This window comes from Cannabis sativa, chromosome 1 (genome assembly GCF_029168945.1).
Source record: "Cannabis sativa cultivar Pink pepper isolate KNU-18-1 chromosome 1, ASM2916894v1, whole genome shotgun sequence".
In the NCBI taxonomy this organism is placed as follows: Eukaryota; Viridiplantae; Streptophyta; class Magnoliopsida; order Rosales; family Cannabaceae; genus Cannabis; species Cannabis sativa.
In genome coordinates, this window is record NC_083601.1 from 40,744,522 (window position 1) to 40,770,938 (window position 26,417).

Here is a 26,417-nt window from a genome sequence, read left to right on the forward strand (position 1 = left end):
GAAAAAATTTAATAATTTTTAATTAATTTTTTTTATGCATTTAAAATTTTATTTTATTATTATTCGTATTTCTATTTTGATTTTTATTCATATACTTTCATTCCTCCTAACCAAATGATACCTAAGAGAAATATGCTACAATTAAGGTAGAGAGGTTACTAGATTTCTACAATTATAATAACAACTCACCTCCTAGTAAGTAACACTACAAATAAATTAAGAGTTTTTTTTTTCCATAAATGTACAACAAAAACAACATAATTATAAAAAATATACAAAAAAAAATTATTTAAAAAACTTATATATTTTGAAAACTTATTACATTGAACTATACATTTTAATCATTAAATAATAAAATATATTTATTAAAACTCAAAATAAATAATTTCGTAAAATTAATTAAACAGTTTTATAAAAATAAACAAGTTAAATATTTTTTTATTAAAAAATAAATGTTGGCACCAAAATTAATTAATTTGCTTTTTGACAAAATTTCATTTTCTTTCTCGAGTCTATGAATCTATGATAGTTTATGGCTGATTTGTTGGGGGAAATTACACTCTATACCATTTTTATATTGTTCTCTTTTATTTTTACCCTCGTTTTTAAAGTCTATCATTTTTACCTTTTTTTTTTAAATATTGTACCAATTTTGCCCCTGTCACTTCAAGATACTCTCTATGTGACTCTCTTATATCAGGGTATTTTGGGTACAATACATATAAAAAGATGTATGTTTCAAATAAATATAAAATTAGAGGCAAATTTGATTAATTGATTAATAAAAAGGGTATTTTTCAAATTACCCCGATTTGTTGGCACCAAAATTAAAAGCCCATAGTTATTGGACAACACGAAGCCCATCCTTTTTTTTTTATGGAAAGGAAGCCCATCCTTATGAATCATCTGTTTGGTATGAAAATAGGAGACGGTTAAAATATATGCGATTATTTCATAAATACATACAAATAAAAAAAAAATTATAAAAATACTATTTTACAGAATTTTAAATATTTTTTACGATTTTTTTAATTTTATTTACAGAAAACACGGTCTTTTTATTTTGTACTCTTGTTAATTTATTGTTAATTTTTTTGTTATTTTTTTTTATGTTATTTTAATATAGTTTTCTTGTTGTTTTTGTGTTGTTTTTATAAAAAACTGTAAAAATATAAAAAGTTTATTTAAATTTAAAAAATGTAATTTCTTTTAAAAAAGAATAGAGCCTTATCTAATTATCCCAAAACATATTAAGTAATATGAATAGAAAATTATTTGGACAATTTTCAAAAATACTATATTTTTTATATTTTATTTATAATTTTACGGTGATCTAATGGTTTTATTTACAGCAATACACTGGCAAAATTTTAAAATTACAAAAAATACATTTTTCTGAGCAAAAAGTGAGAAAATAACTATAAAACAACGAAAAATCAATCTAACGACAATTATAAATTAACTATAAAATAACAAAAAATAATTATTAATTTTACCAAAAGGTATTTTTGTAAATTAAAAATAAAATTGAAGCGTGAAAATAAAAAAAAAAATTCGTGTTGACATTTTTTATGTAATTTTTCAAAAAACATTTGGTTGTAATTTTTTCAATATATTTAAAGTATTAATTTAATCGTTTTTCATACTGATTAGTTGAAGATAAAATGGTTATTTACGCAACATACTGAGTAAGTTTTATACCGTGTACTGTGTTAAATTTTTCACTGTTATTTTACAGTTGTTTTTTAATTGTTCAAGTGTTGTTTTTAGTTATTCTATTTTGTGTTTTACTATTGTTTTATAAAATATAGTATTTTTGAAGAAAAAAAATTGTGTGTCAGTACTTTTTATAAAAGTTAATTCAAATTTCAGTATTTTTTCAAGTTTTCCATGATAAAATTTGGTGACTGTCACACCTAAATTTGTGTTGTGTTTTATCTTTTCTTTTCTCCTCTTTTCTTCTGGACCCAAACAAAAAATGTTGAGCCATAAACAAGTATTCATGGGCCTCACTTCACTTATTTTCAGGAGGAAATTACACTCTATACCCTTTTTATATTGTCCTCTTTTATTTTTACCTTCTTTTTTAAAATCTATCATTTTTACCTTTTTTTTAAATATTGTACCAATTTTTCCCCTGTCACTTCAAGATACTCTCCATGTGACTCTTTTATGTCAGAGTATTTTGGGTACAATACATATAAAAAGAGGTATGTTTCAAATAAATATAAAATTAGAGGCAAATTTAGTTAATTGATTAATAAAAGAGACATTTCTCAACTTACCCCTATTTTCAGATCCAAGATCTGAAGATTTTATTTATTTTTTATTTTGGGAAATTTACACAAATTACTGTTTTTTCCCAATTTATTTCTTTTATACTATTACACGCTCAAATTAACTTTTATACTGTTTTTTTTTTTTCGAAATTAACTTTTATACTGTTTTTTTTTTTTTTCCGGCAGTGTACTGCCAACAATTTTATGTTATTGTTTTGTTTTTTTTTTTGATTTATTGGGACTTGGGCTCAAGTTATTTATTTAATTTTTTATTTTAATGGATGTAAAAGTTATTATTTATTATTTTTAATATTTAATAATTATTATTTTTTGAGATAATTTAATAATTATTATTTTGATGAAAAGGTTGATGAGATGTGTCATAAAAGTGACATGTTTTACTTTTTCTTTTATTTAAATAAATTTAAAAATCACACCCCATGTCTCACTCTTTTTCTTTTATTTAAATAGATTTAAAAATCCCACTCCCATTTCTCACGATTCATCTTCTTCATCATCTTTATCTTCTAGCTTTTCACATAAATCTCACCCCCATGTTCTAATATTCATCTTCTTCTTCAAGTTTTTTTTTCTTCATCTCTACCGTTGTTTTAGTATTGTTCTACTGTTGTTTTTCATGATTTTTATTTTTTTTTCATGTTCAGTTCTTCTTCTTCATCTTCTTTTCTTTTCTTCTTCCTTTTTTTTTTTTTTTTTTAATTTTTTGAAGTTCTTAGTTATGTTTTTTTTTTTGAAAATATAAGAGTTAGTGTGGTTTTATTTTTTTGTTCTAATTTTCTAGAACTTTTCTTGCAAATATAGTGCATTTAGTATTGAGGATGTGCACAGCATAGTTAATTTTTGATCATTTTTTTCTTTTATTGTTTTATTTGTTTTAGTATTGTTTTGGTATTGTTTTACTGTTGTTTTTCATGATTTATTTATTTGATGCCGATTTCAACACCTTTCTCTTGCTCCATCTCGCTGGAATTAATAGGTATTTTCTGGGTGTTCTCGTGTTGTTGTGATGGTTATGTCTGTGAGTGTGGAAGATGGAGGCTATAAATACATTTATTCTTCGTTCTCTTTGGCTATTTTTGTGGTTTTTTTCTTTTGGTTCTCCTATAAATATATTTGACGAGCTCACTCACAAGAGAGTTTTGAGGTGTGTGTTTCTTTTATATTTTTCTAAGTAGTTATATTTGCTTAATTTATTTTTGTGTTGTTTCAGTGTTGTTTTAGTAGTTTTTTTTATTATAATTTTCTAGGAATAGACTTGCAAATATAGTTGATTTTGCATCTGGTGTTGAGGTTGTGCAGGAGATTGTTTGTTTTTTTTAATCATTTTTTTCTTTTGTTTTGTTTGATTGTGTTAGTGTTGTTTTACCGTTGTTTTGCCATGATTATTTATTGACGTCGATTTTACTGCTTTTGTTTAATCTTGTCGGAATTAATGGTTATTTTCCGGTTGTGTGGTGGTTATGTCTGTGATTGTCAAAGATGGAGGCCTCATACTTTTGTTTTGGTATTGACAGTATAAAAGAAAAAAAAAAATAGTACAGTATAAATGTTAATTCTGCCGTGTGGCAGTAAAATTGAAAAGTATTACCCCAAATTCAGTATTTTTGTAAAATGCCCTTTATTTTTATGAAATGCCCAAATATCTGAGATTCTTAATGTCAAATTATACCGTTGGTGATGTAGGTAGGCAATCCCCCAACGGTCATAAAATATGAAAATTCAAATAATTATTTAGCCCCCAACGGTCAGCTTTGCGTTTCAAAGTTCATCCCAAAAGTATTTCGCTCAATTCTGACTCCCAAACTTTTTCAAAAAAACATTAAGCAATTTCATTTCTGATCTGCGAAAAAAGGTTAAAAGACGAAATGAACGATTTTCATCACCGACTTTCTTCTTCACCGTCCATCAAGCCCTCAAAAGGTAACTTTTCTTTCCACCCACTCTACTTTTTTCTGTTCTTATTTGGTTTGGCTAAAGTTTATATAGATAACTTGCAACCAAACGAGATTTTTTTAGTCTCATAAAATACACTCTGTCTAATGGAAACAACTAACAATATGTTTTTTTTTTCTTTTCTTAAATAGATGTAGATGAAAATGAACCAAAGTATCATCAGCAAACAAGTCCCAATTTGCAGAACAATCCAAAACCAATGCCAAAGCATTACATGTCCACAACTATTTCAGCAGCTTCCAAGGCAAATTTTCCTAGAAAGAAGATCTTAGGAGACAGGAACGAGGCTTCCGAACCATCTTCTTCGTTTGAGACTAAATTCGAAAAGATATCAATTCTTGATAACTCTGATGAGTCTTTGTCACAATCGAATGGTGGTGGTGAGGAGGAGGAGAATGAAGATGCTCTTGTAGTATCTGCTGATCTGGCTTCTTCTCCGCCTTATGATCCTTTAACCAATTATCTTTCTCCGAGGCCTCAATTTCTCCGCTACAAGCCTAATAGGCGACATTGCCGTGTGATCTTTCATGGGAGAGAAATTGAAGATGGAGAGGCCAAAGAAGAGGGGTTAACTAGTAGAAGTGGTTCGCTTGATTCTCTGAATGCCAGCCATGAGGAAGAGGCTGCTTCCGAGTCCGGTGGCAGTTCTTCTTCTTCTTCACCATCATCTTCAATAATTCAAAAGAAAGAAGATGATGTAGTTGAGGGAGCTATTGGTGAATCCGAGGAAAGAGATGAAGACGAAATTGTGGAGGAAAAAGAGGAAGAGGAAGATATAGGTTGTAACTTTAAAGGTCTATTCAAATCTTTATTTTTGTTGGCTGTTTTAGTTCTCTCTACCATGTTTATATCTTCCATGAATTCTTCGACGTCTATGTCTAGTTTGAGGTTTGATGAGAGCACTTTGAGTGGTTACTGCAATATGCAGAATCATACAATTTCACAAAATGGGGATCCTATAGAATTAAAGAAGAGTGATTTTGATAGAGGGTTAGAGGAAGAAAACATGGTTGAAGCTATCTGGTTTAAGAATGCAGTTGATTCTAATGTGGAGGAAGAGGGAAATGTAGATGTTGATGAAGATATTGAATTTGATGAAATTGAAAGTACTGATGAAGTGAACGAAGATGATGCTGCTGCTGTGGAAGTTGCTGAAGGTGAAAATAAGTCCATTGTTGAAGATAACATGGATGAGTTCTCTATGGATCTTCTTGAACCCACTGAAGATTACCAGCTACTGACTTTCTCTGAAGAGCAAAATGACATTGAAGTAAGCCAAGATGAGGATGTAACTGGAAGCATTACTGAGGAAGTTGTTTTGTCAGAGAATATGGATACTGATACCAAGTTAAACGATGAGAATCTGAAGCAAATGGAAACTAAATTCTCATTCAAAATTCTTGTTGCGGGTTTGATACTTTCAACGATTATCGCAACTTTGTTTTTGAGGTTCCGGTTGAGAGCAAACCCTTGCACTGAACCTCTTCAAGTAAAGGAAGAAGAGATCATTACAGGTGATTCTAATCCTTTACCCTCAAAGCCTTATTTTGAATCTTGGAAAATAGAGAAATGCAAAGAAGAAATTCCCAGTAAGAAAGATGAGCTCATTGATGAAATTGTCTCTCTTAGAGATCATACCCAACCCCACGCCCCATCAGTTGAATTTCTTGGCGAGTTTGTGGTTAGAGATATTAGGAACTCTGGTGTCAAAAACAGGAGAACAGAAGTTGAAGAAAGCAATTTTTCATTTTCTACAGAGAACCTTGGTGATAAATCTCATTCAGTTTCTATTCAATCCCAACCTGCTCACTCTGAGTTTTCTGTCACGGATGATTCCCCTTCACAAGGAAGCTATGCTGGGAATAAGAAAGATGTAAGTTTTCTCCCAAAATCTAATCTTTTTTCATCTTTCCAATATAGTTCTTAGATTTTAAACCACTACCTTTAATATTTGTTACAATTAATTTATGATTGTTGATATAATTTGTGTGTATATTTGTATCAAATACAGGATGGTGAGTCAAATAATGAGATGATGACTCCAACAACAGCAAAGCGATCAAGCAGCAGAAAAGGAGAAGCTAAAGCAACTCCAGTTAGGCGATCAAGCAGAATCCGCAGTAGGGCAGTATTGTCTCCATAGCAAATGTTATAATTGGTTGGCTATGTCTAATTTTTTGACTTGCTTCAATTGAAAACAGCAGCCTTTGTTGTTTTTAGTATTGTTGTGACCTTAACTTTAGGAATAAAAGAGCTCTTAATCTGTAAGAACTAGTTTTACCTCTATTCCCTCCCTTATCAAATCTATCATATTCAACCTTCTTATCATCTTTTTTGCCCAACCTTTATGTTGCTTTTTCACTACCAATATGAAGGTTATCTCATCTTCTTTTTGGCAGTAGTGGAATAAGAAAAATGTTAAAATTTTCTTTTGAGGTTGCAATTTTGAACTATGAAAGATCACAAAATTGGATAAAAATGTCAACATTGATCAATCTATTATCACCAACATGATTGAAACAGAAGACATTTGAATCTTGGCAAACAAATTTTTCTAATTGGCATTTATAGTCGAAGATGTGTACATATCAAAAGACGAAGGTTTGCATGAATAATGTCATTAAAAAAATAAAGATACATCAGAAGTACTTTTGTACATGAAATGGAAGGGAGGATATTGTTTGTTACATGAAAAACTAGGCAGATCTTCTATTTGTGAAAGAAAAAGATAATGATGAAGAACCTCTTGAGACCTTCTTAGAAATGGTGGCCTTGGGAAGGGTATATAATTTGGTGGTATCTAAACCACCAGCATAACTCTTACATGCCTTCATTTTTCTTCTGATATTGTAAGGATTTTCCTTCTTAGCAAGATCTTCTATACTCAACACTTTTGATAGAGATGTGAATGACTGTGATTTGCCTTGGAAAAACTTGGAAAGACCTCTCCTGAGAATTTGAACAAGAAAAACACATTAGCATAGATTCAAAAAAGGATTAGTATAAAAAATGTACTTGAACAAATCTCAGATGTGAAAAACTTACTTGATGGGTAGTTGGGACATGAGTTCTGACAATTCATACAAAGGTCCATTATGATCATGGGATGAAGAACCAGATGATGAAGGGGATGAAGATGCATCATCTACCAAATCTGATGAAGATGATAATGATGATCTGTTTGAGGAGGTAGAATTCCCAATGGAGGATGATGATGCAGATGATGTTGAATTGTAGGCATCATCATCATGAACATGATTATTATTATCATCACCTTCCATGCTAATCCATCTACTCTTTTTCCCATAATCACCATACAAACCTATAGAGAATGGACTTTGTTGTAGCATCTGTTCTTCACAGGCAGCCATTGATAAGCAGATCACAGCAAAAAAACAAGATAAGGAGGAGAAAGTAATCAAAGGAGAAGAACAACAAGGGAGTGGTTGCAGATATTGTTCTAAAAAACCTATATATATCCAAAGATGAGAACTTGGGATATATATATGTGTTTAAGTGTGTGGAAACGTTTATATAAATAAATATTAATAAAAAAAAAGGTTGGTTTTATTGAATGGATGATAATGGTTGCCTCCCAAAAACAACAACATGTAATTGACAGACAAAGGCATGAAAGTCTTATTTTTTTAAAGTAAAGTAAACACTTGTAATGTGTTTAAACACCTAAACCATTGGTAGTATGAGAAATTGATGCACTTCATTATGGTCCAAGTAATGTCCTTTGTTTTGTTTTTAATTTATTCTTTTTCTTTTATTCTCCATTTATCATGCATTGCCTTATCTTAAGATTCCTAGTTATCTTCTCACATGGTTTGAATTTGTTGACCTTTCTTAATGTGTAACTAATAAAAGAAGATAAGCTCTTTATCTATAAAAGCCATCGAGTCACTTATCCACATTAAATATATGAGTCACTATCTATACCGAAATTGACCACATACTAATTTTATATACAAATTATTTGCATGATTCACAAATTCATAGTGAGTGGGTCAAACTCAAACCTCAAAAAATAAAATTCTTCTAGATGAACCAACCCCCCTAACCCACGTTGGAATTCTTCCAACATTGCCTTCTTCTCTAATAATCAAAACGCTCTCTAGTACAAGTCACTAAGTCAGCATAAACATTTGCTCAAAATCTAATTTTTCAAGTTTTAAAAATTATATATATAATTTTATTAACTAATTCTCATATTAATGGTTAGCAGATGTCAACTTCTTATTTTTTTTCTTTTATTGGTATAAAGTCTCTGTAAAGAGATTATATGGTGGTGAGGTGATGAAACATGCTTAAGGAGCAAATTATAAAATACCACAACAACCGAAACCAATCTAATTGGGCCGACACACACTATTGTTTTTAGTTTGGTCAACACTTGTAAATATAGAAATTAATATATACCCAACATTTAATTAATTAATTAATTAAATTAATTAAAATCTACATCTGGTCCTGTGGTATGGGCAGAATCATCAGATCGAAATAGTCGGTGGAAACACGGTAGAGAAGCTACCTAGCTAGCTTGTGTAATAAACAATTATTTTATTGTTATCTCATTAGTTATATTGGCTAAGATAAGATCCCTAATCTTAAATATTATTATCTTCATATGTTTGGTATCCCTAATCATTATTTATTTCGTAAAAGTTGATTAGTGATAGAAATGAGTTGTCAGTCATAAACATAGTTATGTTTCACTGGACACTTTTTTTAACAAGAAAATTTTCAAGTTCGAATTCTCAATAAATTTGTTTATTGAAAAACAATAAACTTGTTACTTACTACTTATTATTCATTGGCTTTACCACCTAATTCTTTCTCAAAACTTATAATTTCTACATCCATACTTGTTAATTTAAAATTAGTATACAATATATTTTATACCATCTCTTAAATCATTTGGGACTTGGTTTAATTTTCGGCCTCTGAAATATAATGTAAATATGTTTTATTTTTTATTAAAAAATGAACAATCTTACTATTGGGCATGTGTACGTATATCTTACAACTAATTAATAATATTTCTTAAAAATTATTATATTAAACTATATAAAGCTTAATACTTAATTAAATAAATTGCTAAATAATATTGGTGCCTTTTATTAGAATTCTCTTTTCTTTGTCATTTTATAAAGGATTTTTTCAACCTTAAAAATTGGTCTTTTATTTTGATGTTCAAAAATTTGGATTAAAAAGAATTATTGAACTTTAGAGCCTCTGGTAGGCCTTGGTGCATGCCTGGCCCACCTTAACTCAAATCTAAGTCTTGCCCTCGCGATAAATGTCAAGGAGGTGCTCGAGCAATTCTCCAACAAATGGTGCTTAAGTGATGTACCAACAACCATGGCGTCAAAGACTATGCTCTAGTCTTATAGTGTGTGAACTGTGATAATAACATATAAGTTAAGCACTAGGTTCAAGTTATATACTGAAGGGACTCAGCTAGTTGGTTATTCATCAAAACACAAATAACTTATGCATAAAAATTGCAACACATATTTTATCATTTAAATTTTACCTTTTTTTTTTTTTAAATAAAGATTTCATTAACAGAGCAAAACTCAAACAGGATTGGGAAGGTCAGCACACACCGCTGCCCTTACCTCAGAGGGACAAAACCTCTTCCAAATAGCATTAGCTTTAGACTTTAAAGCTGATTTAGCTAGAACATGTGCCACTTTGTTAGTTTCCCTAACAGCAAAACATAAATTCACACAACCAGAAATAGAAGACAATACACTAACATCTGCTACTAAAGGGTCAAGGTCAGAGCAATGAGCATCCTTGCTATTCACCATGTTAATTGCTTGTCTACAATCTGATTCCAAGAGACAGTTAGAGAAACCCGACTCCAAGGCCAGCTTGATCCCAGTCTTCATCGCTAGAAGTTCAGCCCCTAGAGGAGAAGAGGAGATCGGAAAAAATTGGCGAGCCGCCACAACAATGCTGCCATTGGAGTCGCGAATAGCAATCCCAACTCCTACTCCAGGATCCTTGCCGATTACACTAGCATCTACATTGATCTTAAGAAAGTTTGGAGGGGGAGGGGTCCATTTAACACTTCTGTCTTGGCTCGGGCATGTATGGAGGGTTGTCTCAATCTTAAGCTCATGAGTAAAGTCTAGGCACCATTCAACAAGAGCTGACGGAGAAGGGATGACATGACCATGATTTAATGAGTTTCTAAGATACCACAGTGTCCAGGAGAGAATCACAAACATGGTAAACACGGGTTGGTGGTCCTTCTGGATACGGGTCAATAGGGAGATGGGATCCTCCTCGGTATCTTTCTTCAGAAGATGCCACATGCCAGCCGTCTTCCAATAGTTAGCAATGGAATGGCAGCCCCAAATCGAGTGAGTTGTGTCTTCTATTTTTCCCCTCTTGCATCTGTTACAGTGTTTGTTAATTTTCAACCCCCTATACGAAAGAGCGTTATTCGTTGGAAGCTATTGTGACAAGCTTTCCATAAGAACATCTTAATTTTTGGGGGCACTTTCAACTTCCATAGGGATGACCACCAAAGTTCTGTGGCTGCCATGTTGGATGACTCTGCAATGATCTTCTCTTCAATTGCCAGCTTGTAGCCACTTCTAACATTGTATTCACCATTCCTAAAATAGTGCCAAAGAATACGGTCAGGCATAGGGCTGTCTCCACAAGGGATTTGAAGAACTAGGTTAGCATCATCATTATTGAAAATGTTTCTTATAAATTCTTCATTCCAAAGGCCAGAACCCAGCTTCAATTCTGAAACACGCAGATCAGGAGGAAGGTGGGGCTTATCAAACACTTTGAAACTTCTCGGTCTTGGTAACCAGGGATCTTCAAGGACTCTTACTTCCTCTCCATCACCAATCCTCCACCTAGAACCCTTCTTGATTATCTCCTTTCCCCAGATAAGACTTCGCCAAATTGTTGAAGCCTTTCGACCGCAATCCGCAGAAAGGAGGTCATTGTTAGGGAAGTAGCAGGCTTTGAGGACTTGCCCACAAAGGGAAGTGGGGTTTCGCAACATTCTCCAAACTTGTTTTGCGAGGAGCGCTTGATTGAAAAGTTCCAAGTTCCTAAAACCAAGGCCCCCCCGCTCTTTCGGAAGGCATAACTTGTCCCATTTACACCAATGGATCTTCTTCTTCTTTTCCGTAGAGCCCCACCAAAACCTTGCAAACATACTATGGATTTTGTGTATTATGTTCTTGGGAAGTCTAAAGCAACACATAGTATATGACGGGATTGCCTGTGCAACAGCTTTAATAAGAGTTTCCCGTCCAGCCGCTAAAAACATGTGCGCCTTCCAACCTCTGAGTTTCTTCCAAACCCGATCTTTGATGACATGAAAAACACCTTTCTTGTTTCTACTGATGGAGGCAGGGAGGCCAAGATACATACCAAAACTTTCGACCATCTTGACTCCAAGGAGCTCTGTCAGTGAGCTTTTAGTTGCTTGACTCACCGACTTGCCGAAGCAGACCTCTGACTTATGAAAATTGATGAGTTGACCCGACGCCTTTGAATACAACTCTATAAGCTCTTTAAAATGGGCACACTCTCCCTTGTTAGCCTCACAAAAAACGAGGCTGTCGTCAGCGAAGAATAGGTGGGAGACTGAGAGACCGCTGTTGCCGAAGTTGATTCCATTCAGCCTCCCATTATTTTCTGCATTCTTAATTAGTCCGAAAAAGGCTTCAGCACAAAAGAGGAATAGAGAAGGGGATAGAGGGTCCCCTTGTCTCAAGCCTCGTCGTGGAACCACATTGCCATGGATCTCTCCATTAACCAAGAAGGAATACTGCACCGTAGAAATACAATGCATGATCTTAGAAACCCACTGCTGCCTATGTCCGAGCTTGAGCATGACTTGTTCAAGAAAGGACCACTCAACTCAGTCATAGTCTTTTGCCATATCAAGCTTAATTCCCACTTTATTGCCATTCGCCAAGTAATTTCTCTTCATACCTATGATCGCATTGTCACGTATATTATACTTTCATTAGAATACATAAAAAGAAAAAGTGACTAGTCTCTTGTAAAATACTCAGAAGAAAGTGACTATATCTTATCTTTTAATATAGCCTAGAGGCCTACAAACACAAAGCTTGAGTACTCATAATTTTCTAGCCTCCTAGGTAGGTTATTATCATCATCTTTCCTTCAATTCTCACTTATAAACCGGATTCAATATTGGATATAATCTGGTTATTTCCCCTCCAATTTATAATGTCCTCATAATTTAATGTAGATTCTACTTTTCCATTACACCAATTCCTTCAATATCTAGTTCTGATGTGACTTGTGTCATGTTTTCCCAACCCACTATCAATCTTCTACCCTATTTTGCAAGGGTGGAAATTATCAAAAATGCATAAACGACATTGTTGTCTCTCAATGGTAAGTATAAAGATCAGCAGGAACTGTTTCACGAAAGCATAAAAGTGTAGCATATGATCATCAGTCAAGAGACCATACTTCAAAAAAGAAGTAAAACATTTCGAGTTAGCTCAGAAAAACGAAACATTTTGATAAATAGACAATCATAATGAAGAAAATATAGAATCCAAAAAAATTATTTAAATTAAAATATGGGGAAAATGATTGTTGAATTTCAACGAAAGAAAATAAAACACAACTGCCCACTTTCTCCAAATTAATTTTGCAGTGAACTCTTTCGGAAAATATGCACAGAGTTTAGCACAACACCGATACAAACAATTCCTGCTTTAATTTATTAATCAATAAAAAAGAAGAAAAGAGAAATAGTAAACATTATACAACAAAAACTTCTACACTAATGGACACAAACGAACAGATAAAGATTGTGGATCTGACAGTCTCAACAGGTTGTGGAAGTTATTTCATTACTCATTGTAGTTGAAAATTGAACACTGATTAACTACCAACTTATTTTCTATCATTTATGCTCATCCACAATCGCCCAAATTGCTTGCTTAGCATCTAAAAAACAAGAAATTAAACAATAGTATAAGAAAACCTAATCTTAATGATTAACATTTAACCATAAACACTCTCTTCAACCAAATATGATGACTCAAATCAAAAATGCATTCACGACACTATTATCTTGACAGACAATATAAATAAAAGGACAAGAATAAATCTTTTCATGAAAGCATAGACCTGAAACCATTTCTCATTAAAAAGTCTTCTGGCAAATGATCATCAGTCAAAACAACATAAAACATTTTGCAAAATAGACAATAAAAAAATGAGAAAAATATACAATCCATTCATATATAGCGAAAAAAGATAATCATTGAAAATGGGATATGGGGAAAATGATTGTTGAATTTCAACCAAAAGAACATGAAACACAACTGCCCACTTTCCCCAAATTAATTTTGCAGGAAACTCTTTCGGAAAGTGTGCACTGAATTTAGCACAACGCCGATACACACAATTCCTGCTTTAATAAATAAAGAAAAAAAATGAAATAGCGTATGAAGAAAAGCTTATACACAACAACGAAAGAGCAGAGATGAAGATTACGATTCTGACAGTCTCGTTAGGTTGTGGGAGTTTATATAAAAGCACTGCAGATGAAAGAAGGTTAGGGTTTTCACAAAGCCATAATGATTGGGCCTTCCTCAGCCCATTAAATTCAAAAGTCTTTTTATTGATCCTCCCATTGACAGAAAATAGGGGTTTTTATAAAAATATTGGATTTTTGGCAAAAATTTACAATTTTACTATCACACCGAATTTTTTACAAAAATACTATTTCTTTTATAAAATAACCGTAAAACAACAAAACAGAACAATTAAAATAACAGTGGAACAACAAAAAAATAAGAGTAGAATAACTGTGAAAACTTAATACAATACATAGTACAAAACTTATACAGTATTTTTTAAAAAAATTCTGTCTCACAGTAAAAAAGTAAAAAAAATAAGAAATTTCAGTGTGTGGTGTAAAAAGCCCAAACTAATATTATGGACTTTTTGGGTCACTAAATTCGTAGGGTGTTCATCAAATACCTCATTCAATTTAATCCAATACAATTTATTAAAGAGGAAATTAAACTCTATACCCTTTTTATATTGTCCTCTTATTTTTACCTTCTTTTTCAAAGTCTATCATTTTTATCTCTTTTATTAAACATTGTACCAATTTTGCCCATGTCACTTCGAGATACTCTCCATGTGACTCTCTTATGTCAGGGTATTTTGGGTACAATACATAAAAAAAGAGGTATGTCTCAAATAAATATAAAATTAGAGGTAAATTTGATTAATTGATTAATAAAAGGGATATTTTTCAACTTACCCCTTTATTAAATGTGTACAAATTTAATTGAATTAGAAAATTTAAAATCTATACTTGTGTGAATTGAATATTAATTGATATGTAAAAGTAAATGATTTAATCCACACATATTTATGCATGTTTAAAAAATTTATATATACAATTAATATTTTAATACAAAAAAATAATAATTTATGATTAAATTTGTATTCTATTATTATATATATGAAAAATATAATTTAAAACAAAATTAATCATTTCTTTCAACACAACATCTTTTTTAGTTGAATTAATTATTTTATTTATTTTAATTTATTGGTGGAAACATAAAAGAACAATAATTTGTTTTGTTTTGTTGTTATTTATGTGAATTTTTTTTAATAAATATTAAATATAAGGGTGTTCATCTAATCCAATCCGCATTATTTTACTCATAATGTATTTGATCCGCATTAAGTGTGAATTTAATATTTGGGATTTAATTCAATCGGTATAGTAACTCAAATCCAATCCAATCTATAAAAGTGCAGATCGAATTAGTTATTTTTTTATATGAAATTACGTAATAATTTTTTTTTTTTAAATATTTTTTCAGCATAACTAACAACAAAATTAAATAAATTATTAGATTTTAAAATTACTATTATTTACATTGAAATGTTAATTATATATAATTTTTTAATATATATATATATATCAATCTGTATGGATTGGATTAGGTCGATTACTATTACATGTGAATCTACATTTAATCTGCACAAGTACAAAGTTTAGACATTCCAATCCAATCCATTTCTCATAGGTATGGATATCTGTATTTTGTGGATTGAATTAGATTAGATCTGAGTTAATTGTTTAATGAATACCTCTATTAAATAATTGAATATTAAAAAGTAACAAATTTAAAATAACTGATTCAATTCACACTTTTGCAGATTTGATTGAATTAAATTTGAGCTATTGCGCGGATTTGATGAGATCTAAAGTATAAAATCTGCACTTAATGTAAATTAGATGCACTATGAACAAAATAGTAGGGATTGAATTGGATTAACAACTCTAAGCAAAATTGTGACATTTTACTTTCTTCAATTAAAATTTCAAAAAATGATCTAGTGTTTATAATCTTAAATTATGTTTAAAAAATTAGAGTATGAATCCTCCATTTTCCCTGGTCGAATGAAAAATTTAATTAATTTTTTAAATTATGAATATACTTGTATTAGTTATTCCGATTTGGGCCATTAAATAAACAATATACATAACATCTTGCACTTTTTTGAAAAGGAAAAATTAAAAACATGCACTAATTGCAATCAGAACCATGGAGGGATCACTATTTTGTATGAAGCTCCTTACCCTACTTCCAGAATTGAGTTATTTTGTATGAAGCTCCAATCCAATTGAATTGAGTCATCCGATCCATTGGATCGGATCGGATCGGATGACTCAATTCAATTGGATTGGATCGGATGGAAAAATCCAATATCCAATAAATAATTGGATTGGATCGGATGGGTCCAAATCCATTGGATGTGATCCAATGAACACTCCTACCTGGAAGGAGAAACCATTGCTGTCATCCAAGATTGTGAGCAAGCTAAGGAAAGATGATGCAAACCATTGGTGGATTTACCCCACAATGGCTTGCAACCCCATGATTGGTCTCTTGCCCAATTAATTTTAGAGGCCCTCAGGCTTATTAACTCTAAAGAGAGATCGCAATGACACCAATATTATCAAATCCTCAACTATAAAAGTACAAAATTATGCAATATAAATTCATTTAATCATCCCAAGAATAATAGTTTATCTTACTATACCAAATGCCATGAGTGTTCAAAGACTTACAAAATTATAAAACAAAAAAAGCAAACTAATCAAATACTCAACAGGAGCAAACTGTATAGCAATAACAGATACACAAATCAAAGAATAAGAAAATTTAAAGAAATTGACGAACGATCCTAAGACGACGAATATATCATTGCTTTGGTCCAGAAATGATTATTTCAAGAACAACTTCAGTACCAATTCAAGGCCATAGCAGGAAAACAATGCAAGCACAAACATGACAAAGAAAGATCTAAACATGGAAAGCTGCCGAGCCTGAGATAATTTAGAGGTTCTGATCAATAAGGTAATCTCCCAACCTCTCAACGATTATATTACATTGTCCTGGAGTCATTGGTTCATCATAAATGCCAAAAATCATAGCTGCACCGGTTTTCTTCACAGTGATGCCACCAGCACCCTGAATCATAAAACAACATTAGTAAGACTTCACATTGCATACTTGTTCACGCTCAGCATCAAATGTCAAGGCAAAAATGGGCCTTCTTATTATAAACTGTTCTCTTCCCCCCTCCTCCCAGGTTGGGTGTGCTAGTGTGAATATAAGTTATAATGGACCTAATAATTCACTACAGATGTCAAATAGAGTTAGCTAATAAAACTTTATTCAACTGGCATCTATCTGTTTGTGTTTTGTAGAAGTGCTTAATTTTAAGTAGTCTCCTAAAGAGACGGAATAAAAAAAGGTCAGCCGCTTGTATGAAGTGGTCCACAAGTGGGACTCATTAAGATCTGTTATATTCCTTTGAGGGCATAGGTTTGTAGTTTTAGCAGCAAGTGATCTGTAATCTACGTGCACACACACTCGTCACTCGTAAAGCAGCAATTTATTATATAAATAGCTAATTTTTTTTAAACAATGACCGAATTACTGCTTTAAAGCATACCTATTCAACCAGGCATAAGAAAACAGATGTAATGTAATATGAAAATTAGTTATGTATCACATAATGAAAGAAAACGATTGTAGGATGTAGACCAAGGAATAGGACAAACCTTCTTTCCACGAATGACAGCTCCTTGTTCACCCATAATAACCATGTACTTGATGCCACCTAGGTGCAATCCAGTTGGGGCAAGAGACCCAGGTTCATCAAAATCTTTCATGATTGCAGCAATTTCTTCAGGCTTAAACTGCATAAAGGAAATAAATTTCGTCACTGACTGTATCAATCAGAGTTGAATTAATAAAGTTATCACAACTTGGTTGTAAAATTGAGTTTTTCAACTCTCATGTCCACGATCAGATAATTTCACCATCCAATAAATATTCACCCAAAACACCCATCGTTACTACTAATGAAAGGTGCAAAAACCATTAAATTCAATAAATTATGCTCCGGACTGACAACACACATATAAGTGTATACATGTTTTAAAAAAAATTTCTACTTAACATAACGATTTCAATTTTCAAAATCATATTGAACAATGATCCAGTGAAAGAAATAAAAAAAAATTGTATAAGTTTACAAAATGACACAATCCATTTAATTTATGGTTGGCGATTTCGAATACACTCCATACTTCACCAAACCAATCAATCATATTACTGGTAATCGAAATTCGAAACTACTCACATCCAACACTAACCGATTAGAAAGAAGAAAAAAAAAGTGCAAAGGAAAATGGAGAAAGAACCTGAGGAAAGGTGGAGCTCTGAGCCCAGACACTACCGTCGTGGCCGATAATGGCGGCGGCAGTGAGATGTTGACCATCGATATCACACATGAGATGGTCATCGACGTAAGATTGCCAAGACATTATTTTGCGATTGAATTGAATCCTCCCCCACCTCAGTCCTCACAGTTGATTTGTTAATTTAATTTTGTTGTTTTGGGGGGGTTTAAAGAGAGGAAGATGGAGGAAATCAATTAACGTGGGGTGTGGGGCCTAGTTGGTGGAATTCGACGACCGTTATCATTACTGTCGTCGGTGATCTCATCATCTCATCTCACCCGTTCATTACACCTTCTTTCAATGAGTGCCGTTCACGTTCGCCTTTCATTCACATATTCGACACGTGGCAATAGATGCTTCATGGTTCAGATTCAGCTTATGCATGTGACCTCACGTGATTCTCTTCCTTTATACTATATCTGTCTCCAATTGCTTTTTCTCTTGAAAAATAAATGCGGTTTGGTAACACTTTTGTTTTCTAATTTTTTAATTATAAAATGAAAGTTAAATTTTTGTTTTTAAAAATTTTATTTTTGAAAAACAAAAATACGTTCAGTAACTACTTTTATTTTTCAATTTTAAAAATAAAAAACAAAAGTGTGTTTTGTTAAAGTTTATTTTTATTTTTTAATTTTATTTAAGTCGGATCTAGGTCTGAGTTCAGATACGGATTCAGATCATAGGTTGGGTACAGTGCCAAGGCCGTGGGGGGAATTTGGGTTCGGGTCTGGTCGGAGTCCAAAATATTGATTAAGAAAAAAAACTGTTTAAAAAAAATATTGAAAGTAACTTTTTTTTGTTTTTAAAATTTTGATTCTCAATTAAAAAATTAAAAAGTGAAAACAGTTTTATAGAACATGTTTTTGAAAAATATTTTTACTTTTTTTATTTTAAAAATAGAAAATTAATTAAAAAAGTATTACAAAACACCACCTTTACTCCATAATAAAATTTCTAATTAATTTCTTTTTAAAAATAATAATAATAATTTAAATAATTAAATATTAATATTTTTAATTAGATTTATTCAAATACCATTCTTTTCATTTTTCCTTTCTTTCTATCTCTTATCTTCCTCGCATCACTCAGACCCTCCAAACCTACCTAGTCAGGCACCAAGACCACTAATCATCACTACCAAAATACTAACTTTTGGCCCAATCTTTACAAAAATACTACCACACGGCAAAAATAACTTTTATATTGTCTTGGCCAATTTTTTTTTTCTTTTATAATGTAAACACCAAAAAAAAAAAAAATGAGGCCTCCATCTTTTATACCCACGGACAGAACCACCACGAAAACACCAGAACAATCGATAAAAAAAATTAATTACGGTGAGATTGAGAAAAAATAATGAAATCGACGTCAAATAAATAATCATGGCAAAGCAACTGTAAAATAACACTAAAACAACTCAAAAAAAAAAATGATTAAAAAAGCTACAAAATATTCTGCAGAGCAATACCAAATGCAATAGCAATTATATTTGGAAGCCCAATCTTAAAAAATTATAACAAAAAAACTATTAAAACAACACAAAAACAAATATAGAACAATAGGTAGATATAACCACTTAGAAAAACATAAAAGAACCACACACCTCAAAGCTTTTTTTCTAGTGAGCTCGTCAAATGTATTTTTAGGATAACCAAAATAAAAAAACACAAAATAACTATAGAGAAAGAAGAAGAAATGTATTTTATAGCCTCCATCTTCCACACTAACGGATAGAACCACCACAACACTACGAGAACACCCAGAAAATAATCATTAATTCCAGGAAGATGGAGTAAGAACAGTAAAATCGACGTTAAAAAAATAAATTATGGAAAACAACAGTAAAATAACACTAAAACAAATAAAACAAAATAAAAGAATAAACAGTATACTGCAGTATAAAATTTATAAAAAAATACAGTAAAAATATAAAAAATACCATCTGACAGAATTTTTTTAAAAAAATGACAAAATTCATTTTACATGTAAATTTCCCTTATTCTCGTGGAGCATAAAGTGTCAAGGGCTGTTGCAATTTAGCAAGAGTTTTGGGCCTGATTATAGGCCCAGAGCGTTTTGACTTAGGGGTAAGTTGAAAAATGCCTCCTTTATTAATCAAGGGCTATTTACAAAAATATGGGAAAATAAAGATAAGTTTTGATATATATGGCATAAAAACTTAATTACACTAAATATGGTATTTTTTTAAAAAACTTACAAATATGGGAAAAAGTCTTGAGTAATGCCATAAAAAACTTAAAATTTGTGTTTCTTTTTATTTATTTTTTCTTTTTTTAAAAAATAAAATACTAAAATAAATAAAAAATGATCTCAACTATAGATATTATTTTTTTTTACAGAAATTAAACTTGTTTTTTTTTTATTTAAACTACTATTTTTTTTCTTTGTTTTTTTGTTAAAAACTAATTATTTCATTAAAAGCAACAGAAAAAAAAAAAAAAACCAGTTTCATCAACATCATCCTGAAGAAAAAACAATATAAAAAATTATAATCTAAAGATAATATAAACTTTAAAAATCAGTTTCATCAACATTGAAAGAAACTATTAATTTCATTAAAAGAATAAAAAAAATAGTTTCATTATGTTATTAGAATTTTTTTTCAAGTTACTTTTTTATTATTTTGTTTCTAGGTTGGAAACTTACACTTATATTTTGTTATTAAATTATTGGTAGGCATTATGTGTTGTTTTGATTATATTTGTGATTAGTATTTTTTTTTTTTGTATATTTGTGTGTGTGTGTATGTTTTTATTTGATTGTCTGATGAAACTGGTTTCAATTAACTTTATTATTAACATTTGTATTTTGTTATGATTTTTTATAACGTCAAAACTGGTTTCACATGTCGAAACTGGTTTCACATGTTTTAACTATTCTGTAATGGGGTTGCTCAATTTTTATGATATTATTATATATTTTTTCGTTTGTATAAAACCAGTTTTATTATTGTATGATATTTGAACAACAATTTTTATTTTATTTTAATTAATCAGTTTCTGACATACATATTATTTTATTATTTTCATAACTGGTTTTTTTAAGTAATTAATTTTTTTTTATTGTTGTTCATAATTGAGTTTTATTCAATTTTTTATTAATTTATCTCAAGAAACTGGTTTTTATTTGTTTGTTTTTATTTTGGTTGTTTTACTAACTGGTTTCTCACATTCCACTGTTTTTTTTTTGTTATTCTTTTATGGTTTTTATTGCACTTTTGTCTCTTTAATTTTCTTTGTTTCTTTTTTTTCTCTTTGATTTTAATTTGTGATTCTCTTTGTTATATTTGCTGCATATTGTATGTTTAAATTAACTCTAATTTTTGAGCAAGCAAATAAAAAATTAAATGCCAAAATAAAGAATGAAGTTAGAAGTTTGATTATTAGGTATTGATATAAATTTTATATGTTCGAAACTGGTTTTTAAATTTAGTATCGTTAATTTGTAAAAGTTTAGTTATTAGGCATTGTGTATTTTTTATTATGTTATTGTTGAAACTATTTTTTTTTTTGCCTCTTTTAATGAAATAATTCGTTTATTTTAATATTGATGAAACTGGTTTTTAAAGTTAGTATCGTCTTTAGATTGTAATTTTTTTCATTATCTTGTTGATGAAACTATTTTTTGTATTCTTTAAATGAAATTATTAGTTTCTTTCAATGTTGATGAAACTAGTTTTAAAGTTTGGATTCTTTTTAGATTATGATTTTTTATATTGTTTTTTTTTTCAGGATGATATTGATGAAACTGGTTTTTTTTTTTCTGTTGTTTTTAATGGAATAATTAGTTTTTAACAAAAAAAAAACGAATAGTAGTTTAAATAAAAAAACAAGTTTAATTTTTGTAAAAAAAAATGAAATATAAAAATGTACACTTATTATATATATTAAGAGAAAAAAATTAGGTTGAGAAAAAAATTGAAAAAAAAAAGAGAGACACAATGAGAAATTAGAAAAAAAAAATAGAGAGAGATAAGCGAAAGAAAGAAAAAAAAAAGTAGCAACTGACTTAAAAGTTGAAAAGAAAAAAGAGAGCCAAAATTGACTAAAAAATATATAAAAAAGACAAAAAAAAAAAAAACTTTTTGAAGTTTCAATAAGTAAAAAAGAAAAAAAAAATTAATAAAAGTATAAAAGTAAAATGTTCTTATCAAATTAAAAATGTAATGTTTGAAAAAAAAATGTAGTATTTGGTGTAAATTTTTCAAATAAAAAGAAATCTTAAAATGTAAGTGTAAAATAAATTAAAAAAATAAATAAAACTAATTAAGCTAAAAACAAAAACATAAAATATGGGATTGGATAATAAGTTTATAAAAATATGGCATATTAAATACCATAAAAAACTTAAATGTGAAAAAATGCCATAGAAAAGTGGCAAACCTAAAAATGCCATATTTTTCTAACTTTGTTATGAAATACCATATTTCATGTAATTTTCACATTAATCAATTAACCAAATTTTTCTCTAATTTTATATTTATTTGAAATATACCTCTTTTTATATGTATTGTACCCAAAATACCCTGACATAAGAGAGTCACATGGAGAGTATCTTGAAGTGACAGGGACAAAATTGGTACAATGTTTAAAAAAAGAGGTAAAAATGATAGACTTTAAAAAAGAGGGTAAAAATAAAAGAGGACAATATAAAAAGAGTATATAGTGTAATTTCCTCTTTGACTTACCACCTACCAAACAGTGCTGGATACTCTTGATGTTAACCACTCACTATACCAGCTTATAAGAAGCTTTATACATACATGCCACTTTTAAATTGCCTTTTTATATGAATACCACATATTATTTCTACTTCATTATTGTACTCATCACTTATCTCTCCTTTTTAAATCATTTTTTTTTTCTGAGAAATTTTTAAATCATATATATTTTTTTTCTTGATTTATCAAGTATCTAACATAACTTTTCATTTGATCACATTTATTTATTTGATAAAATGTCGTTTATTAATTGAGAAAATTAGGATTTTAAAAAATGTATACTATGACATTTTTAGGTTTGACCAATTTATTTGGGCTCATAAAATGAGTGGGCCCTAGGCGCAGACCTAGCCCGCTTATGTCTAGGGCCGACCCAGATTATAACTCATATTGGAAGGGTTATTTTAAAGAGGAAATTACATTGTATACCTATTTTGCTTTATTTGTTTTAATTTTTACCTCTATTTTCATATTTTTTTTTTAGATATACCCACTTTTATGGATGATGTCCCTATTAGATCACTTAGGTTATATAAATTATATGCTAGACTTAAGTAGAGAGTGAGAATATATTAAACAATCTACTTAAAAAAGTGGGTATATTTTAATAAAAAAATAATATGAGAACATTTTTGATTAATGGATAAAAAAAAAAGTATTTTTCATCTTTATCCCTATTTTAAAAATTTTGAACTATAATTTACCTTTGTAGCTATTAAACCTCATGATGAGACTTATTAATTATTGTTATACAGCAATTATGCACTATTTTTTCTCTCTCTCTCTCTCTATATATATAAAGAAACTTGTAACAAATCAATTTTATTTTGTGGCAAAATCCAAGTTAAGAGGGAGATGTTTTTGACAAGTGAACCAAAGGAAAGAAAAGCAATACAAAGTTAAATATTCAACTAATGTAGTACATTGGGTCAGGCAATTTGAAGGTCCTAAGGCCAATGTTTGTACCCAACAGATCACTCCATTGATCTCCCATATTCCCAATAATTTTATATCCCTCCTTCTCCAATATTTTCCTCTGAGCTGATTTGTACTCAGCTGCTGGTTTCCCTACAAAATTCTTTCCCCTGCAAATGCAAATGCAACAGGTTCAATATTAATTATATATTTATTGTGCTAACAAAATAAAAATATACAAGTTACATATTACACTATCAGGGATATGACACTTAACAACATAGAGAGTATAGAGAGTGTTAGATACAATGTCTTTGAAATTTCGTTGCTTGCTTCATTATTAACCAAACAAATCTCACGAAATTCAAAGCTAATAATATTAAAATATTGAAATTATAATTAATGAATAGAGAATGTATAGATATATATTTTATTAGCTAGATTATTAGGTGGAGCATGTATTATAATTACTTGAGTAAAAGCTTATCCCAAGAGTTGTATCCAACACTTCTAAGATTGGTCTCGGTCACAGTTCTTTGGTCTTCAGTTCTACCAGTGAGAAATACAATTTTAACCTTCAAACGAACCAACTTTTTGTACAGTTTGAGACTCTCTGGTAATGCTACAGCTTTTCCAGTAAAAACCCATTCATTGAACGACGTCGCATTGAACCGCTCCACACTGCACCCACGTATAGTTTCAAATTTCTAATTAGAACCCATAAATTAATTAAACAAGAAAAGTAATTAATTAATTTATACCCGAAGCCATGTTGGGCGTAATAAGGGAGATTAGAGAGCGTAGTCTCATCTATGTCAAAGACCCATACGACGTCGTTGGCGGCCTTCTTAGAAAGATTGAGGGTCTTAACGTAAAGGAAAGCCTCATCATTTATGGCTTTTGAGTCTTTCCTATACTGATCGCCAAGCATGTAGTGACCCACGTAGTCCTCACAGGCCACAGGAATGGTTTTCCAGTTGATGATGCTGTTCGTTTCCACACCGTATCGCCAACTCAGGCACGATACTCCCTTCACATGGCCCCCACCAGACCCTGACTGTGGCCTCAGCAAGTGAATTTGGTTGCTGATTACAGGAAAATCTGAACCTTTCACCTTTGCCACTACAAAAATATTAATCGAAACAAACAAGACCAGTAACATTATTGATCTTGACATCATTTATTACTATGTATATGTAATTATAGAAATGATCTGTGAATTCAATTTGATAGGACTTGCTTATTTTTGGCTTCTTAAATAGCCTTCAATTCGTTCTTACATTATTGTCAAGTGGACAAAAAAGTATACTTTTATCATATTTTATGAGTATTATTATCATATGCTTAATCTTTTAAATTAAAATATGTAAGGTTAATTAACCATCAAAATACCCATTAAAAAAAGATAGTGTTTGTTGAGTATATGTAGCAGTAATTAGTTAAATTAATATTAATTGGTTAGAATATATTCATATTAGCTAGACTACTGTCTAAACAAAAACAAGATATTCGATTTTTTAAAATAATTAAAGTTGATCAACCACGTGATCAGGATGACTCCTGTCTAAACATGTGTCAAACTATTAATATTATATTTAATATAATAATAAAAAAGAATGTTACATGTAGATTATATTAATTAATTAAGCTTAGCTAGATCCATTTATACTTTATTGAAGTTTGAAAGATAACTTTTATATTTATATATTTCTGAATGTGCACCTCGTTTGAATAATATTGCTATATATATATAATCAAGGACATATTGCTGTTCGAGAAAAATACTTAAAAACACACTTGAATTTTTATCTCATTCATTTGACGTGTCTTTAATTTATTTGGATTAAGTAATAATAAATATAGCCATGTAACAGTCAGTAATTATATTTTTATTTTCAAAATAAATAAATAATAATTTTTAGGAAAATTATACTATATATTATTTTTTTTATTTTTTTTTCACAAATTTACGGTTTGGGTTTCTAAAGTAGTTGCAGCTCTAGTTGTAATAGGAGTTTCTATACGATTTTTTGTTGCAATTTAAGTTGCAGCGCTAGTTGCAATATTTTATATAAATTCCGTAAAAATGTAAAACAAAAAAAAAACGGTTTTAAAGTGTAAAAATAATAATAATAAAAAAAACCCTAATTTTTAATGAGATTATAAAAATGAAAATTATTATTTCACACCTTTTTAATTAATATTAATTTCTTATGTGGAAGTTGATAGTAAATTGCATCAACTAATACAATGTGTACTTCATTTGATATATCCCTTAACAGTTAATACTCTTAAATACACAAGCACCACATAAGTCATCAGCCCAATATTGCTCAAACATACCGGTCAGAATTTGGATACATATATATACTGGGTTTTAAATCTACACATCCTCATTAATAAACAATAATATAACTAATTAAAGGCATCATCATTCATTCAGTACTGGACAGTTTAGATAATGGATATGGCCACATGTTACATATCTCATTTGTTATTATTTTATTCCTATTTTGGTATACTCAAAATCTGAATTTTAATGGATATAATAAAAATTGAAGACATTCATTTGTGGTGTAATAACTGCAACTTTAATCTTTGTCGCAACAATAATTCGATCACATACAATGATCAAATTCCTCTCACCTTTCTTTTTACCTTAAGAGAAAACTCAAATCTTTTTTAA

General features: G+C 30.1%; 4 protein-coding genes and 2 non-coding genes across 6 annotated transcripts; 1 reads left to right on the forward strand and 5 right to left on the reverse strand.

Moving 5' to 3' along the window:
* Positions 1 to 3,949: 3,949 nt before the first annotated feature.
* LOC115707548 (uncharacterized) lies at positions 3,950 to 7,726 on the forward strand. The gene is made up of 3 exons (XM_030635556.2): positions 3,950 to 4,220; positions 4,385 to 6,126; positions 6,265 to 7,726. The coding sequence occupies exons 1-3, from the start codon at positions 4,166 to 4,168 to the stop codon at positions 6,394 to 6,396; spliced, it is 1,929 nt and encodes a 642-aa protein (XP_030491416.2). The 5' UTR covers positions 3,950 to 4,165; the 3' UTR covers positions 6,397 to 7,726.
* LOC115707549 (protein OXIDATIVE STRESS 3) lies at positions 6,791 to 7,990 on the reverse strand. The gene is made up of 2 exons (XM_030635557.2): positions 7,299 to 7,990; positions 6,791 to 7,202 (listed from the first exon to the last, which is right to left on the reverse strand). The coding sequence occupies exons 1-2, from the start codon at positions 7,622 to 7,624 to the stop codon at positions 6,950 to 6,952; spliced, it is 579 nt and encodes a 192-aa protein (XP_030491417.2). The 5' UTR covers positions 7,625 to 7,990; the 3' UTR covers positions 6,791 to 6,949.
* A 4,865-nt stretch (positions 7,991 to 12,855) lies between these two features.
* LOC115708519 (small nucleolar RNA snoR135) lies at positions 12,856 to 12,999 on the reverse strand. Its single transcript, XR_004010012.2, has one exon. It is a non-coding gene; the product is annotated as a small nucleolar RNA snoR135 (small nucleolar RNA).
* Positions 13,000 to 13,560: 561 nt separating this feature from the next.
* LOC115708518 (small nucleolar RNA snoR135) lies at positions 13,561 to 13,705 on the reverse strand. The gene has a single exon (XR_004010011.2). It is a non-coding gene; the product is annotated as a small nucleolar RNA snoR135 (small nucleolar RNA).
* Positions 13,706 to 16,311: 2,606 nt separating this feature from the next.
* Positions 16,312 to 18,339, reverse strand: LOC115707552 (profilin-4). The gene is made up of 3 exons (XM_030635561.2): positions 18,037 to 18,339; positions 17,392 to 17,529; positions 16,312 to 16,795 (listed from the first exon to the last, which is right to left on the reverse strand). Exons 1-3 carry the CDS (start codon positions 18,157 to 18,159, stop codon positions 16,661 to 16,663), a joined length of 396 nt encoding a protein of 131 aa, XP_030491421.1. The 5' UTR covers positions 18,160 to 18,339; the 3' UTR covers positions 16,312 to 16,660.
* Positions 18,340 to 23,636: 5,297 nt separating this feature from the next.
* LOC115704864 (acid phosphatase 1) lies at positions 23,637 to 25,108 on the reverse strand. Its single transcript, XM_030632073.2, has 3 exons — positions 24,493 to 25,108; positions 24,203 to 24,412; positions 23,637 to 23,901 (listed from the first exon to the last, which is right to left on the reverse strand). The coding sequence occupies exons 1-3, from the start codon at positions 24,909 to 24,911 to the stop codon at positions 23,724 to 23,726; spliced, it is 807 nt and encodes a 268-aa protein (XP_030487933.2). The 5' UTR covers positions 24,912 to 25,108; the 3' UTR covers positions 23,637 to 23,723.
* Between the last annotated feature and the right edge of the window lie 1,309 nt (positions 25,109 to 26,417).

Coding starts and splice junctions, on each gene's coding strand:
- LOC115707548 (XM_030635556.2), top strand. CDS start 4,166: ATGAACGATTTTCATCACCGACTTTCTTCTTCACCGTCCATCAAGCCC. Junction 4,221..4,384: donor GTCCATCAAGCCCTCAAAAG/GTAACTTTTCTT, acceptor TTTCTTAAATAG/ATGTAGATGAAAATGAACCA. Junction 6,127..6,264: donor ATGCTGGGAATAAGAAAGAT/GTAAGTTTTCTC, acceptor TATCAAATACAG/GATGGTGAGTCAAATAATGA.
- LOC115707552 (XM_030635561.2), bottom strand. CDS start 18,159: ATGTCTTGGCAATCTTACGTCGATGACCATCTCATGTGTGATATCGAT. Junction 17,530..18,036: donor AGAGCTCCACCTTTCCTCAG/GTTCTTTCTCCA, acceptor TCCTTTATGCAG/TTTAAGCCTGAAGAAATTGC. Junction 16,796..17,391: donor CTGTCATTCGTGGAAAGAAG/GTTTGTCCTATT, acceptor TTTATGATTCAG/GGTGCTGGTGGCATCACTGT.
- LOC115707549 (XM_030635557.2), bottom strand. CDS start 7,624: ATGGCTGCCTGTGAAGAACAGATGCTACAACAAAGTCCATTCTCTATA. Junction 7,203..7,298: donor ATGTCCCAACTACCCATCAA/GTAAGTTTTTCA, acceptor TCAAATTCTCAG/GAGAGGTCTTTCCAAGTTTT.
- LOC115704864 (XM_030632073.2), bottom strand. CDS start 24,911: ATGATGTCAAGATCAATAATGTTACTGGTCTTGTTTGTTTCGATTAAT. Junction 24,413..24,492: donor TACGCCCAACATGGCTTCGG/GTATAAATTAAT, acceptor ACGTGGGTGCAG/TGTGGAGCGGTTCAATGCGA. Junction 23,902..24,202: donor TGGGATAAGCTTTTACTCAA/GTAATTATAATA, acceptor TTGCATTTGCAG/GGGAAAGAATTTTGTAGGGA.